The sequence below is a fragment of the Camelus bactrianus genome, chromosome 14 (genome assembly GCF_048773025.1).
Source record: "Camelus bactrianus isolate YW-2024 breed Bactrian camel chromosome 14, ASM4877302v1, whole genome shotgun sequence".
NCBI classification, from domain to species: domain Eukaryota; kingdom Metazoa; phylum Chordata; class Mammalia; order Artiodactyla; family Camelidae; genus Camelus; species Camelus bactrianus.
In genome coordinates, this window is record NC_133552.1 from 12,271,484 (window position 1) to 12,289,664 (window position 18,181).

An 18,181-nucleotide genomic window follows, 5' to 3' on the forward strand; every position below is an offset into this window, starting at 1 on the left:
CTTCTTTTCTTTTTTTTAATGAAGTAATTGTATAAAATGTAATTCTAGAATCTGAGGGTTGAAATGAACCTTAGAGTTTTCTGTCTTGGACTGAGTAAGAAATGTTATGATGTTAAAAACATTTAAAATAACACCCACTGCTTATATAAAGAAATTATATACCAGTCAGCCTCTGTTTTAAAATGTACTTAGAACTCATTTCATTTTCCTTCAATGTGTGTGCCCAGAAAGGTATCAGTAACAATTGTAGGGCATTATTGTGACTTTCTGTGAAATATTAATGTAAGCTATGAAAGGGTGAAGAAAACTAGTAAGCAAGCAAAGATATTTTTATGGTAAAATGATGAAAAATCCCTTCAGTTTTTTAAGTGACAGAACCTTAGCTCTTTCCATGTGGTAGTATCTGTTTATTGCACACTCCAGGGAATATTTAACAGGTGTTCACTAGTAGGTACACGTCAAGTTAGCAGTGATGCAGTGACGCAGTGACGCGGTACATGATCCAGCAACTCTTCCCTTCCTCTGTGCACTTGTAGACAGTGTTACACTATACTAACAGTTCTTTCTGTATGACCTCATTTGGGTATCTGATGCTCTCAGTGATACAGTTGTTAGCTGAGAAAAAGCTTAGTTTAATATTTTCTTTTTCAATTATAATTTGGAATATTTTTCTTAGTGACTTCCCTGCTTTTACATTCCAAAAATTTTTCCTAATTGGTAAGTGGCTAAACTTTTCATAGTGGCATGTAATATTGGATGTTCTGGCTAAATTTCTATTATTCAACCGTTTGTCTTTGTGGTAATGAATTCTTTTCAAAGCAGATGAGAGTTTGAAACAAAGAAAATGTTGTAGTAATGGGATGATATCCTTGCAAAACTGTGTATTTGTTTTACTCTCCCCTGTATTTAACCTTTTCTTAGTGTTAACAAAGTGAAACTCCATAGGTACTAGACTATATAGTTGTAAATATATGCGTTAGGACATGATCTCTAAAGTTACTTCCAGTTTTAAAATCTGTGCTCTGAACTTGAAGTCACATGCACTGAGGGGAGGGCTCTGTGGCTCGTCAGCGTCAGGCCTGGGATTTCGCAGATACCTTCCCTCACAGTTGTAGCTAGAAACCTCAAAATTAATGTACTTACTCTTTATTTTTCAAGTCCATAGGTAAAATGTTGTTTCTTTTGTGTGAATGTTCTAGATCGCTGACATTTGAATTTTATCTCTTTCAATAAAAACTTTAGCCTATTGTATGCTCCTGACCTTCTTAAACTATGGTGGCTTCTGTGAAAATAGGTGTGCATGCAAAGATAAATGGCAGGGAACAGACAGTGAAAGCTGCCTGTGTGAGACAGTCCCAGTGCCCTGGGATTGCTGATGTAGCTTGGGGACGAACATCTGCCCTGAGCAGCTGTCTGATTTTGGTAAAGGGGGTTTGTCCTTGTCCCTTTCAGTCCTCCCTCTCCCTTGCCCCGTCCCCACAAGTGCGGCCTCTTCTCCTCTCGCCTTTGCTGCCGCTCTCCGCCTGCCTGGGCGTGGAGAGCCCTGCTCTGCCTTTCCCCTCTCCCCGAGGTGGTCACATTCCATCCAGCCCATGTGTGCTGCTTTCGATGTCTGCCTTTATCATCTTTGCTGCGTCTAACACAGTTAGGATTTGCCGAGTGCTTACTCTGTGCCAGGAGCTGTTGCAGGCACCTCCTGGCTGAGCCCTTACTCCCATCCCTGCTTTTAAGATCAGCTGACCGTTTCCCTCTGCTGGCGTCCCCACCGTGAGTCCCATTTGGTCTGTTATACTTGTTTATTTTTGTTTCTCTTAACTCCTGTGTCTTTCCTGTGACTGTTGATTTTCGCTGAAAATGGTCTGGTCTCTTACATAATCCTCCTGAAGCAGTGGGTAAACTAACCAGTCTTGGTGCGTCGTACATAAGTCTCCTGAGTTTTCAGCCTTGCTCTGTTTTCACTGCAGCTGAAAGGATGCCGCTTTCCCCCAAACCATTAGTATGTGTGAAGAGGTGAATGTTGTTTTCCTTTTCTTTTTCTCTTTCTTCCTTCCCCCTCTCCTCTTCTTTCTCTCTTCTTAAGGAAGTTGGAATGAAGAGTATTTTCTCCATGCCTGAAAATTCTAGAAGGCAGGTTGCCAGATAGCTGAGATGGTGTTATAAATCTGCTAGGGAAGAGCTGTCTGCAATTAACACTCTTTATATTTTGTCCTAATAGTTATATTGAAATTCAGAAAATATCACTTTTATTGATAAGATATATAATTTAAATCACTATTGAGGCCTTGGACCTAGAAACAAATTACAATGTGAAAATTACAGTTTTTAAATTCAAATGCCATTCATGATTTATAATATTGTGGTAGTTAACTAATCTGTTACCTTATGCCGAAAGGTGTGTCAGTTTCATAAACATGTTAATGTAGAGATCAGTTTCTATACAACAGGTTTTTGTACACTCATATATACTTAATATGTATAAAATACCATTTTAGCAGATCACATTTATTGGTATTATACTTCAAGATCTAAGTGCTTTCAAACGTGTTTATTAAACATCTGTTGCAAACGTACTGTTCTATTAGATGCTGCAGAAATGTAGGAGAAGCAGAAAACACGTCTATTTAGAATCTAGGTCGGAAACAAGGAGACACAATGTCACCAGCAGCTTAAGCATAGATAGAATGTGTAAGTAAGCACACCCGGTGTGGTTTAGATTGTATTTACTAATTAGGGAATATAAAGTAAGGGAAAGATTAGTGAGGGATGGGGTTTAATTAGAAAGGACTCTGAGTAGTTAATCTTGAGCAGATCAAGTTAATCTTGAACTAGATCTGATATTGCCCTGGTAGTAGTATAATTAGACAGATTATGTTAGTGCTAATTTGAGATTTATCTGCTTTCTTATTCTCTAATTAATATAAAAAGAAACTTGGTATAGTAGTTTAAAGATAAGAATTAAAGAAATTTTTTCTGAATATTTGTCCATAGAGCAGTACGTTTTCACTGATAATCTGTTTTTAGAATGTAACAGCTTCTTTGCAGTTTAGTGCTGAGCTAAAGTCCCTTATGTGCTGGTGAAAAACTTAAAGATGATCTAATCACTGTGTTGAGTTTCTCATAGCAACTGCCTTGAACCAAATTCTGTAGGTAATGGATCACTTTTTTGTAGCGTATATCTGTGTTAAAATGTTTGTGTTATTTTACCATGCTTTGTAATTTAACGTTCAGAAATAACTTGAAAGGAATTTTGTGATTTCTGCAATGATAAAATTTAATTTTTTTAATGCTATTCATACTACATGTGATTAATGAAGAGAAGTTACACTTTTAAGAAATGTTTATTTTTTTCTCACATGTTTTAATAGGTTCGAATTGAACAAGTAATAGTTGCTGAACCTGGAGCAGTTTTATTATACAAAATTTCTAACCTCCTTAAATTTTACCACCATACAATCAGGTAAGTGTAATGTTTAAATGTGCTCGTTAAGTCCGATGTGATACCTCATTTCAGTTAGAACCCAGTGTAATATTTTTTGTGTGTACATTCTCTTTGCATGACCAGCTGGCGGAGCCTCCACACCATGTGACTCATCTTGTGTGCATTATACGTGCTATACTTTGAGGTGCAGCCTTTCCTTCTCCCTTTCTTCTCCCAGCCTAACCAGACACACACACTAGCACACACACAACTTAGGGAGTGGTGTAAATCTGTACAAGTGTTTATTGAGTCCTCCTGTATTAGTAAAAGATGCACAACACCTAAAGCAACTACATATTATACTCAGAATAGGGCGTAATTAGTGAAATGTCTTATTCTGGATGTAAATAACATAAATTCACCTTTAACATTTAGTTTTCCATTAGTGATAAAACAGAAACCATTGCTTTACCTCCTCTAAATAAAAGCAGCTTTATCTGATTAGGAACCACTTGCCTTATCTAAAATATGACCTTTGACTCCCAAATTTGCATTCATTTTCATTTTGCATATATCTGTTGATGGTGTACATACACTTGAGCCTTAACTGAAAATGCCACTATAAGACCATGTTACACGTGTAGTTGTGTTCAGTGTTTTTCCAGGCTCTGTTTTTGATAGTCTTTATATTAGTCTACTAAAAAATGCTTTAAAATTACTTGTTATCAAGAATGCCAGTATCAGGAACAGAAGGCCAGTTGTTAAAATCCAAGAGGGTTATTATAACTAACAGATCCAGAAGAGGCACAGGGATCACTAGTTCAAGAAGCACCAAAAGAATGTGGCAGTGGTGTTACCTGCCTCCTGGTGGCTGAGATTAGCCACCCAAAACTCACAGCTAAGAGTCAGATTTCATATCTTATTGATAGATTTTTCAACAAAACTAATAAGCTGCAGGCCACAAAATTGATCAGAGATAGGACTGGGGTTAGTTGTCTAACATTGTAGATATATATTTATTATCACCGCTGTTCATGACTCAAAAGCAATAAATTAGTTTCAATTGTAATGTGTTAGGCTTCCTAAAATAAGAAAATTATGCATATTTAGAAAACACAGGAGCAGCTGAAATATAGCTAATGCTGTATTATGCGAAAGATAGTGGTAAAATAATTTTTAAATAATCTATTTAGTTATGCCATGATGGTGCTGCATGAAATTTCTTACTTGAAGATAATGATAAGAGAGTGCTAAGAATAAAATCATTTGGATTCTGAAGATGATAGGTTTTTTTAGGCTCTGAGAATTATAATTTTTCTGTCTTTGAAGATGATAATTTTGAAGATGACAGTATCTTTTGATACATTTTTTGCATGTACTTTTTCTGCTTGTTAACACATTTCCTCATGTAGTCAACTGAAAAGTTAACTATAAATGTCATTTTCTAGGTGCTAAGGAAATGACAGTGAACTAAACAGAGCTTGAACTTACATTCTAATGGGGCAGACAAGCAAGTATCAAATAATAATTTTAAATAGCAGCAAGGGCACTGAGGAGAAATACAGCGGGAGAAAGGCATTAGAAAACACAGGGAGGGATTTGTGTGAGTAGGTGTTACGTGAGCATGACTGCCTTTGAGGGCCTGCTGGTGCAGGTGACCACTGAGCAGAGACCTGAATGACGTGGAGCCGGGTGTGGAAAGCATTTGAAGGAGAGTGTCCTGGGCAGAGGCACACCCTGGGCCCAAGGCCAGGAAAAGCTTGGACTCTAGGGGACCAGAAGAATGCCAGAGGTGGGAGGGGAGTGAGTTGGAAGGAGTTAAGAGGAGATAAAATCAAAGAGGGAGGCAGAGTCCAGACACATGTAGGACTCTGTAGGCCATGGTGAGGAGTTAGATTTTATTCTCAGTATGTTAAAGATGATGTGGGAGGATTCTGAGTGACGGGAGCGATTTATGATGTAAGGAAGGGGCTCTGGGTACTGTGTGGATCGTGTAGCATAGTGGGACGAAAGGGGATCAGGGAAGGTACCTAGGAAGCAGTTTGTGGTTCTGAGCAGAAGTGAGGACGAGTCAGGCTAGGTTGGTAGACTTGGAGGTGGTAAGAACTAGTTGGTTCTGGAGATATTTTATGTTCTAGCTAATAGTACTTACATATCAACCTGATGGAGTGAGTGAGGAGTCAGGTTCTTGGCTTTCGATTTGAACAGCCAGATGAAAATGGTATTGTCATGTGCTGAGACTGGAAGTGCTGGAGAGGACCGTGTTGACGGGGGTGGGTGGGCGATGAAGAGTTCACTGCAGTTTTGGCTGAGTCAGATTCTGTGTCCTTGTGAACATTCAGTAGGAGATGTCAAGTGAGCAGAGAACACAGGAAAAAAAAAAAGACTGAAACTATTAATTTGGTAACTTACAGCGTATAGGTATTTGAAGCCACAGAACCATGTAAAATCACATCAGAAGTGAGCGTAGATCAGTGTCTAGAGGTTAAGAAGAGAAGAAACAAAGAAAACTGGGGAGGAATATCCAGTGAGGTTGGGGAAAGTAGGAAAAACTCAAGTTCTCAAAAAATGTTTGCCCCCTTTGCATTAAAACTCCTAGAGGATAGATTCTGCCAAAACCCCAAAAAGGGAGATGTGGGAAAAATCCAGCGTACTTTGATTACATTTCCTTTCCTGTAAAACATTCTCTCTCTGTGGTTGAAAATTGCTCGGTGTCTGTGCTTGCTTGCTTTCCTTGCCCGTAGTGCGGTTTCAGTCCCAAACTGCCAGGTGGACTCCGCACATCAAGTGGTCCTCCCAGCTTCTCTCCCTCTCCTCTCCCCACGTCCCCTTGGAGCCCCTGTCCTGTGTCTCCAGTCTCCCCGGGCTGCTCTCTAGACCTACCACGCGCCTGTCACTCAGGTTTGTCGTCTTGAGCAGCCTGCTCTTTCCCTTGTGTTGGGTTCCCTGATGAGTATTTACACGCTTGTAATAATGTAAACGTTGACTATTTACCAGAGCCCTGGGGTATAACTGTATTAGGAAGCCTGGGGAAGATGGGGTTTGAGTATATTGTGATGGGGGAGGAGCTCTGTATAATTTAACTCATCTTCTGCCTCAGGGAGTTTGTGTATAATCCCTAAAGCCGAACAATCAAGAGGAGTAAAAGCACACTGGGTAGGAATATGAAGGGGAATACAAGTAGCATCCACAGGTGTTCAGTCCAGTGACTGGGACCTGGCGAGGACTCAGTAAACATTAGTAAACTCTGGATCTGAGTACCTGCAAAATGTGGTTGATAACTCCACATTTTAAAAAATGAATGTAAATGGATCTTGATGTCTCTCCAGTTTTTTCATTAAAATATCAGTTGCTGTTTGTGTTCATTCACTCTTCTTCCCCCTTTGCTTGATGTATCATTCTTTTATTCAAAGACATACTTACTTTATTATATGAATAGGCATGTGTGGGAGCACCTTCCAATTTATTTTCGTGTTAAGCTTACAATATTTTTTACTGAAATACTTTCATGTTTTATGTAGTACATAAAACTGATAATTTGCTTTGTCTGCATTAACCATGTACGAGTTCATTCAAATTTATTTTAGTTTTAAAATGTATTGAAATACATAGTACTTGCTTTTATAATGTATCATGTTATATATCAGTTCTCAGTAAATTTGCTGTATGTTTTGCTTACTATCTACCGATATGTATTAGTGCCATTATATTAACTTCAGCAATCTGAATGTTTGTAGTTATAGTAAGATGTTATTGTGCCTTTAGAAATTATAATTTCCTACCAGATTACAGTGTATTTTTGCATCAACAAAAAACTTTTCCTCTAAAAACATATTTTAAAATCACTTTCAGTACATTAATAGGAGAATAAAATTGGGGACTGTTTTATATACATGCCTGTCTTACATCCTGCCCAAAAGGGAAAACCCTACTGAATGGGTCTAAGAAATATCCTTGTGATAGCAAATAGAGAATTATGGAATGTACTAATAATTATTTTTAAATGATACCAGATTTTTCATAATTAGTCTAAATATACTGCTATTTAGGCAGCAGTATGAAAAATGAGAAACTTTATAATTTACTGGTGTGTTGTTGATACAGCATAACAGTTTTAATTTAAAAAGTAATTCAGTATTAATAAAATGAAAATATTTTCTCAGGGGAGGATGTAGCTCAGTGAGTGCATAGCATGCATGCAGTCCTGGGTTCGATCCCCAGTACCTCTATAGAAATAAATACCTAATTACCCCCACCCCCAAAAAAAATTTAAGTAAATAAAATATTTTCTCAATACAGCTGTTGAGGGAATGGCTTCCTTAAAATGAGATCTTCTTGGATAATCAAGACATACATTTACTATAAGAGAGGAAAAACAGGAGCATGGGTTTGCATAGTGTAAGTGTGTTCTAACCCACTGCTTTTCTAAAAGAGATTGTGAATTTTTTTTTTTGAGATTGTGAAATATTGAAGACACTGTAGTTTGTTTTCATTTGTTTGTCACCTAACTTGAAAAAAATGCCTCATTTTAATATGAAACTACAATAATTGTTTTTAACTTGCAGGTTATATTCTATATAAAAACTTTTGTTTAAATCTAGATCTTTTTTTAAACACTTATACTCAGTTAAAGAACTGAATTGTTTTAGCATGTTTTGCAATCTGAAATATTCTTTGCTTTTAAGTGGCATTGTTGGAAATAGTGCAACTACATTACTGACTACCATTGAAGAAATGCATTTGCTGAGCAAAAAAATATTCTTCAATAGCTTGAGTCTTCATGCAAGTAAATTAATGGACAAGGTATGTTTGAAAAATGCAATTCTTAAACTATGTGAATGTGAGTCTTTCACATTTAAAAATGCTGTTTCACTGTTTTTACATTGGTGACAGTTTTTTCCCATTCCATACAGTGTACTTTCGAGTTCTTCCTGTGAACAACAAAATTCATTTTGAGATGGCTTACTGGATCTAGGTTTACAGTCTGTTCCTGGAACAGTGTAACTCTGAGTCATAATTGGAGATAGAATCTCAAGCTCTAGTTTCACTACCATTTTTCTATAACCAAAATTTTGTAATTCAAGCAGACTTACAATATTTAGGTCAGGGCTAAAATGACATATAGATTGGAAAACTAGAACTTTTACTTACTGTTTTTTCTAAACATCTTACTTATATTTTTACACTCTCTTGTTACGGCTTTGTCCTTAGGAAATTTGTTCCTTCAAGTTGTATACTATAATGAATTGTGAAAACAAGCAAGATAACAGAAAACTACAAAAATAAACAATGACAGCAAAAACCTGGAAGAGTTCTATGAGAGCTACTATTTTAAATTGAGCTGTGTGTTATGCAGGAATAAATTGGCAAGACCTTAAGGAATGGATTTACAATGACCAAATCCTTCTTTATTTTTGTTTGATTATTGAAGACTGAAAAGTTTTTCAAGGATGCATCACAATCACCATCCTGGTTTTTTTTTTTTTTTTTTTTAATTATACTACTCTATCTAACAACTTGGTTATATTAGTCACAGGTTTGTAATATAGTGTGGAACAGTCAATAGCAATCCAATCCAGAGTACCTGGTCAATTTTTACATTTTTAATCTTAGAGAAGCCTTAATAGGATATTAAGATCTGCTTTCTGATCCCCATGCATGACTTAAATTTTTTTGGAAAAACAGCATGATTTTGTGGAGCTGGAATATTTCTCTTATACATTTTTCTGTACCTCTGTTTGTACCAGTTTACTAATAGTCAATCAACTCTAGTTATAGATATGTTTATATGAGTTCTTATTTAGACACAGTTTTTCTAAAATCATTCATACGTGGTACAGACTTTGCACATGAGCAGACACATACTTGCTGATGAGAATACAAGGGCAGACAGCCGTCTGCTGGTCTTGGGTTGCTTCTTTTTTCATGGAAAATTGTCAAATAAATTCTGTGACTACTGTAGAATCACAGGTTTTAGGAAAGGCATGCCCGAGGTGCTATGCTAGCACAGTAGGAGGAGGATATGTATAGTATACACTTACAGAGAGGGAGCCTTCCAGAGAGGGAGCCACAAGGCTTGAACTTTGAAGGGCATAGTAGATGAGGTAGGTGAAAGGTGGTAGGGAGAGGTCATCCTAAGCAGAGGAGACAGATAGAATATCCAAGAGCACAAGCTATGGGTAATCAATAAACAAATTTTTCATTTATTAAAAAAAATCATTGGAAAGTGGTGTGGCATGTAAATAGGCTAGGTTGCAGACAGGATAATTAAGGGAATATCGAAGTAGTTTTTATGAAAATACATGTTCCAAGGCAGAGACTCTGGGAAGAGCCATGAAGGGACGGATTCTTGAGGGGTAAAGGCAGATCTTCAAAAGTTGGTGACTGATTGAATGTGGGTAAATGAGATGGAGGAGATCTAAAATAATTCCTGTGTTATCAACCTGGGAGTATTGATTCCAGGTAACTTGAATAAAGAGAGAGTGTGAAATTTGGGGGATAAAGATGTTATTGTCTAAGTTAGACAAGATACATGTGGGATAGCCTGCAGTCAAGTCTAATCTAGTACGGAGCTATATACATTTGAATTCAGGGAGTTTTGCATATAAAAGATTGTTGAATCCATGGATTTTTATGAGGTCTTTAGGAATCATGTTTAATAAGAGTAGATCTTCCAGGACAGACAGTCTTGAGAAATACTGACATTTAAAAGAAGAAAATAAGCCCAACCATGGGAGGATGCTGAGGAAGGATGATGAGAGGCAGGAAAAAAATGAGAAGAGTTTCATCAGAAAAACCAATAGAATTTCAAGAAGGAGGGCATGATTGATGATAGATACTGTATGAAGAATTCTCATAAAGTGAGGATAGCAGGTTTGTTACCTTTGTCAGTATACAGATGACCCATGACTTAGAACAATTTTATTCATGTGATGGGGACAAGAGGCAAATTGCAATATGGGCATTACCGTTGTAATTGTTTTTTGCTTTGTATTTTTAAATTAAGATATGTACATTGTTTTTGTAGACATAAAGCTACTATACTCTTAATAGACTACAGCATAGTTTAAACATAAGTTTTATATACACTGGGAAACAAAAAATTCATGTGACTTGCTTTGTTGAGATACTTGCTTTATTGCAGTGGCCTGGAACCAAACGTGCAGTATCTTTAAGGTATGCCTGTATTAGAAATTCTCGCCAGAGCAAGTAGTTAAGAGGAATTAGAGACATCCAAATTGGAAAGGAAAAAGTAAAATTATCTCTGTTTGCAGATACTATCTTCTATGTAGAAAACACTAAAGATTTTTGGTTACACAGAAACTGTTAGAACTAACAAATAAATTCAGCAAAATATCAGGATACAAAGTAAGCACACACACAAAAAGCTGCATTTTGGTGCACTAATGAACAATCCAAACAGGAAACGTCAAAAACAATTCAGTTTATAATAGCACCAAAAAGAATAAAATCCTTAGGAGTTAACCAAGGAGATGAAAGACTTACACATTGAAAGCTGCAAAACATTGCTGAAAGAAATTAAAGAAGATACAAATAAATGGAAAGACATCCCATGTTCATGGATTTTAAGACTTAATATTGTTAAGATCTCAATTCTATATAAAGCAATCTACAGATTCAGTGCAATCCCTCTCAAAATCTCAATGACACGTTTTGCAAAAGTAGAAAAACTCATTCTGCAATTCCCGTGAAATCTTAAGGGACCCTGAATAGCCAAAACAATCTTGGGTTTAAAAAAAAAGGAGGAAAGCTGGAGGACTGACACTTCCTGATTTCATAACTTGCTACAAAGCTACAGTGAACAGTGTGGTACTGGAATAAAGACAGATGTCTAGAACAGTGAAATAGAATAGAGGGCACAGGAATAAACCCTTGCATACATGATCAAATGTTTTTTGACAAGAGTTTCAAGACCATTCAATGGGAAAAGGACAATCTTTTTCAACAAATGGTGCTGGGAAAACTGGGGATCCACGTGTGAAAGAAGTTGGATCCTGATCTAACACTATATACAGGTTAGCCCCAAATGAATCAAAGACTCAAATGTAAACCTAAAATTATAAAAATTCTTAAAAGAAACATAGGGCAAAAGCTTTACAACATTGGATCTAGTAACTTCTTGGATATGACACCAAAAGCACAGATGACAAAAGGAAAAATAGATACATTGAACTTCGTGAAAATTAAAGAGATTTGGGGCATTAAAAGACACTATCAACAGAGGGAAAAGGCAACCCACGAGTGGGAGAAAGTATTTACAAATCATGTATCAGTGGGAAAATGTTACATTATTTAATAAATTCATTTAAATTTATGTTTAGGTTTTCTGTAGTTTCAATTTTATATCAAAATTTTAAATCTACCTGAAGTTTATTTTTGTCCATGTTGGAAAGGAAGCATTTATTTATTTTTCACAAGTGTTTATCCATTTACTTTATTTTTACTCAGAAAAACCCACTAAGTTCTTACATACTTTATTTCTCTTCAGTTAATTAAAGTTGCAAGAAAATAGGAAAATGTAATGACTAATAAAAGGCAAGTTTTAAACATTGAATCTTCCAGTTAGAACCTAGAACATAATAGGGTAAAAATAGGGAAAGAAAGAATTTTAATTTGAAAGTATGAAGTCCCAATTAATACTGCAGCCTTTTTGAGTTTGTAGCATTGAATAGGTTTTGGTTATTATTTTTGTTGTCATTATCATTAGTAATTGTACCCTGAAATGTTTTTCTTGGATATGAATTGGGTCACATTTAGGGATATTTTAATATTGAGATTGGAATATAATACTTTTTATAGCTTATGTGTTGCTTGTATATACAACTATTTCCAGTTTCTTTCAAGAGTTACCTTCTCTTTGCCAAATTTTAATGTTCCATATTTTATATTATATCTTTCACTTATTCTTCCCCTTGTAAATCATTCATCTCTTTTAAAAAGATTCTAGCCTTATGAGGAAAATGACACTTATTGCAGAATGGTCTTCATTAGCAAAGCACCCAAGTGGAAATTTTTGTTAATAGAATTTTAAATGGATAGTAAAGTTGTTGGAAAGAACCGCTTTTAAAATAAAGGTATAGCCAGAGATGAACTCCTTTCATGGTTCCTTCTGTGCTTTTAAAAAGACATATTTGGGAACTAATTCTTTATCTAGTATGAAAAAAAAATTCAAGGACATCATTTTATTGAACGATGTACCTTTTCCCTAACAAAGCAGTTTGAAGCACTTGAGTATTCAAGTATGTGTATTCCCATCCTAATCAAGCTCTCCTGAAACATTCATAACTGCAAATCTAGCAAAGTCTAAAAGGAAATATGTTCTGTACTACAAAAGACACAATGTCGTATCAATTTTAGCTAGACAGACATTTTCTAAAATTCTGTTCACTATAGTAATAGTACAATTCTAATTTAAAAGATACAGTATGTCATAAATGAAACCCCTATCAAATTAATAATAGTCAGGATTGATTTGCCCAGCTTACTGAAAAAAAAAAAACCTAAAAAGTCCTTTAAATTTTGATTTAAATTCTAGGATATGGTTACTGCCTAGAATCTCTTTTCACTATTTAAATTGTAGTACTTGGGCCAGCAGCATGGACATCACCTAGGAGCTTATGAGTTTAGTTGAGATTAAAAATCTCAGGCCCCAGACCTACTGAATCAGAATATACACTTTAGCTGGATTCCCTGGTCCTTCATATGCCTGTTAAAGTTTGAGAAGTGCTGTTTAAGATGAATAGTTTGAGTTTTACATTATTCCTTGTAGATTATTCTGCCAGGAAAAACAAAATGTTTTCAGCTGAAATGCTTTTTAAATTTTAAATAAAAGTATGTGAAACAAGCTGTAATTATTTGAAATTATTTCAAACAAATGTTAGCTTGCACTCTTAGATTTATCTTGAATAACTTGATTGACTTAAAAACTTTAATTCCATAAATAAATAAGAGGAAACTTGGAGGTGATATGTTTTAAGCATAGGATGTAGAGATGGTTTCAAGGGTATATTACTGAGCAAAGGCTCATGGGCCCACGGTCTGGAAAGGCAAACTCTGACAGTGAGTGCAGCAAAGTAAGGTTTTATTTGCAGGGTGCCAAGCAAGGAGGATGGAGAGCTCATGCTCAGAAGACCAGAACTCCCTGATGGCTTTCAGGCAAGAGTGTTTAAAGACAGTGTTAGGGAAGAGGGTCCTAGGATGCGTGATGAGCTGGTGGATCTCCTGATTGGCTGGTAGTGAGGTAACAAGGTGATGTTTGGGAATCTCAGCCTTCTCGTTCCAACCAGTCTAGTGTCTGGTGCTAATGGTCAGCATGCGCTCACCATCCTCTCCCTGGGTGGGGGATCTTAGTTTCTCCAGAACAATTCAGAGATATGCATCAGATTGTTATCTGTACCCTGCTGATTCAGGAGGAACCCGGAGTCCTGTGTCTCTGTTATTCTAGTCCTTAACTAGTTGGGTCTGTTTGGTACTCAGGGAAGGCCTAGGGGGACTAAAAGTGTTTTGTTCTACAAACAAGAAATGGGGGTATGGAGGGCCTGTTGTACCTGGGAAGGCCCCACAGGATCCTGCTTGGTTTTGATCCTCCCTCTTCTTTGATACTCCTCAGTCCTGAGGGGAAGGAGAGTGGGACAAGAAAGAGAATACAGTTTTGGTTAGAGAAGTTCATCATAAACTGAGTAAGGGAACTCGGTTTTAGGGAGACTTGGTTTCAGGTATACATGTATCAATATTTTCATTAAGTTACATACATTAAATATTCATAGCTTTTTGTATGTCAATCTTACCTCAATAAAGTGGTTTAAAAAAACTTCAGTTCTGTTCCCTGTCAATTTCTAAAACATATGTATATTTAGAGATAGAGCATAAGGAATCTATATATAGAATGAAGAAATTAGTTTAAAAATATGAGGGTTTGTTTGTTTGGCTTGGTTTATATTTTTTGAAAGCAGATGGGTTAGTGGCCTAAGAAGCTACAGTACGGAAAATTAGGGGACCTTAAATGGAAGATATTTGAAAGAATAAAGCTAAAGTTGGCAGTGGAATGAGGTGGTAAAAACAGTTTTTAGAGTTTTTATGGTGCAGCCTTTCCATTTTCCTCTAATAAAGTCAAAGCCCCTATTTACAAAAGGGATACAAAGCATCACAGTAAACACAGGAAGAATGAGGTTCTAATATATAGAATATGAAGTTTCCAGGAGACCAAATGCTTTTAAATGTGAAATTTTTGCTTATACTTCAGCTTTTTTAATTGGAAAATGTACATAAAAGTTATGAAAATATCTTTCATAAAGTTCTTTTGTACATTATAATTATTATTAATCACTTTTATCAATTTTAGATATTTTTATAAAACATTGATTCTCAATATTTATATAATATAAACAACAAAAGATCAAATGAACTTTCATTGTAAATGGAGATAAAACTTAAGAGTACACGGACCTTAAGTGTAAAGTTCATTAAAATTTTGTATTTGTGTATGTTCACTAATCATTATCCAGATCAACATATAAAACACCTCCAGCACCTTAGAAAGCTTCTTCACACACCTTCTCGGTTGGTACCCCTCAGAGTAAACAACCGTTTGACTTCTTTTTCCTATTTGTGTGTGCTATTGAAATATATTTAAATAAATTCATAGTGTTGAACTCTGTTGAGTCTGACTTTTTTCATTTAACATTGTATAAGATTCATCCATGTTGTGTTTAGCAGTAGTTCATTTTTTAAATCATTGTTTAATAATTCTATTATATAAATTTACTACAGGTTATTATTAGACATTTATATTATTTCTAGTTCTTTGATATTGTAAATAAAGCCCCTGTGAATATTCTTGTACATGTCCTTTGGTGGATGTAGGTATTCATTTCTCTTGTGTGTATATACAGTAACAGAATATCTGGGGTATAGGATTGATAGCTTTCATAGCTACTACCAAGCATTTTTGCAAAACGGTTGTACCAGTTTATCCTACCAGAAATGTATGGGAATTTGAGTTCCTCCACATCCTCTCCAGTGCTTGTTACTGTTAGTCTTTAATTTTAGCCATTGTGGAAGTTGTGTGGTGGTATTTCATTTTGATTTGTACTTTTCTGAAGACTACTAATGTTATATATTTTTTTTATTGAAGTATAGTCAATTTATGATGTCGATTTACAATGTTGTGTTAATTTCTGGTGTACAGTATAGTGATTCAGTGATATATATGTAGTTATATATATAGTTATATAGTATAGTTATATATAGTATATGTATAACTATATATGTATACTTTCTCATGATAGGTTATTATAAGATATTGATCCTGTGCTATACAATAGGACCTTGTTGAGCTACACACTTTCATAGCTAATTTAGCGACCTTCTTTGGCTTTTTTTTTAAGGTGTTTGCTCATTGTCCCTAAGGGTGTATGCTTTGAACATAATCAGTGATGTGTGTCCATTTACTGACATTAACATGCTTGGTGTTAATAGCACACAGTCTAGAACATGAGGGAGATATTTTTTTTTGTAGGGCAAAAGTTTACATATTCTTCAACGTTTTTCCACCAGTGTGTAAAATTTCTATTGTTAGCTTGAGTCCAAGTAGCTGTAATAGTAACACCTCTTCCTCCTACTCATGATACTCTGAGGATGCATCTGCCACTCACTTGCTAGTGGTGACTGGTTTCTGAGGAAGTACTTGTAAATAGATTGGTATTTGCTGCGCAGATCAAAGCTTATAGGAGTTTCTGTATTGTAATTATTGTTATACAGGAAGTTCATAGGCTTTGTTTTTTAACAATTGCTACGACTTTTTTGTAGATTCTCTAAATCACAAAGCCCACTTAATTCTAGTGTTTGGGCTCTACAGCCATATATATAAATACAAAATATATGTAGATACAAATGATAGAAGGTCAGTATGAAGTAAGCACAGGATTGCATTAGAGGGACTTCAGAAGAAATAGAGAAAGATTTACTTTGTGTAATGTTTAACCGTTAGAAACAAAATTCACTTAGATGAAATTAAATTGAAATAATGGAAGCATATTCATCAGACATTCTCTTCTTTAGATTTCCTTTGCATTATTCCTAGGATAGAATTGTAAAGTCTGAAATCTTGTTTATCTGACAATTGCTATAATTTTCACTTTGCTTTAGACGTGTGATTCTGACCTGTTGCTGATCTCACCTATGAGTGTGTGTAAAAGTGCCTTATGGAAGAGCAGTTTGTTCAATGAAGTGAGCTCAAGTAGCATTCCCTGTATCATTTACCATTGGCTCTAACTATGGAAAGCTCTGACCTTTACTTTAAATTTGCATGGCTTTTAAAGTCCTTAGTTGAAGGAGATAAAAGAGATTTCTCTTCAACTTTTAAATTTTAGTTACTGTCTAATGTCCCTTCATTTTAGCCTGAAGGATTCCCTCCAGTATTTCTTGCAGAGCAGGTTTGCTAGTAAAAAGCTTTTGTTTTTGTTTATTGGGTAGGTCTTAATTTCTCCTTCATTCTTGACGAATAGTTTTGCTGGATATAGAATTCTTGATTGACAGTCTCTTTCAGCCCTCAAGTGTGTCATCCAGTGCCTTCTGGTCTCCATGTTTTCTGATGAGAAGTCAACTGTTAATCTTATTGAGAACCCTTTGTTCAGAATGAGTTACTTCTCTCTTGTTGATTTCAAGATTCTCTCTTTATCTTTGTCTTTTAAGTTTGATTATGATGTATTTCAGTGTAAATCTATTTAAGTTTGTTCTGCTTTGAGTTCATGAACTTCTTGGGTATTTAGTTTAATTTTTTTTTTTTTAATTGGACTTGCTAGATCTCCTGCTACTATTTCTTCAAATACTCTTTTTGCACTTCCCTCCCTTATTTCTTCTCCTGAGATTCTCATTGTACTGCTGTTGTTAATGTTGCCCCATAGGTCTCTGAGGCTCTGTTAATTTTCTTTCATTTTTTTTTCTTTCTGTTCCTCAAATTGGTCAATATTAATTGACCTATTTTTAAGTTCACTTATTATTCTTTCTGCTCAAATCTGTTGACTCCCTATAGTGAATTTTTTATTTGCTATTGTGCTTCTCAACTGCGGTATTTCTATTTGGCAGGTTTTTTTTGTTTGTTTGTTTGTTTACCATTTCTCTTTATTGATACTCTCTATTTTATAAGACATTATTCTCTTACTTTCCTTTAGTTCATTAACATGGTTTCCTTTAGTTTTGAACACATTTAAAAGAGCTGATTTAAAGTCTTCGGCTAGTATTTCCAACATCTCGGCTTCCTCAGGGAAAGTTTCTATTGATTATCGGGATTTTTTTTCCTGTAAATGACTGTGGTGTTTTGTTTGTTGGCATGTCTCATAATTTTTTGTTTTTGTTGCTTTTAGGAAGGAGGGAGGATTTTTGGAGGTCCATACTTTGCCATTCCTGCTGTCACTTTTAATGTATTAACTTTTATACATAAAGCATTCTTAATACAAATCCTGATATTTTAAAATTCTTATGCTTTCCTGTGTACCTGACACAAGGGTCTGGTGCCTTACATGGATTTCTAAGTACTAGCTTTTGTTTCATTTATAAAGTCTGACTATATATATTATAAGTATATTGAAAAATGTTTTTAAAAAAAATCACAGGCACCTCTTGGATCTCATGATACCATCCAGTAGAGGTAATGAACTTAGCCAGTTATTCAGTAGTTGAGATGCAGTGATCCCCTATAATCTTTACAGAATCCCTCTGAACCTCTGTGATTTTAAATAACTC

General features: G+C 35.4%; 1 protein-coding gene across 1 annotated transcript in view; it reads left to right on the forward strand.

The window, feature by feature from the left end:
* COG6 (component of oligomeric golgi complex 6) overlaps positions 1-18,181 on the forward strand; it is a 62,155-nt gene that overhangs the window by 23,765 nt on the left and 20,209 nt on the right. Inside the window, exons 12-13 of the mRNA XM_074378095.1 lie at positions 3,366-3,457; positions 8,104-8,221. Coding sequence (XP_074234196.1) covers positions 3,366-3,457; positions 8,104-8,221 — 210 coding nt within the window. The remainder of the gene's footprint in view (positions 1-3,365; positions 3,458-8,103; positions 8,222-18,181) is intronic.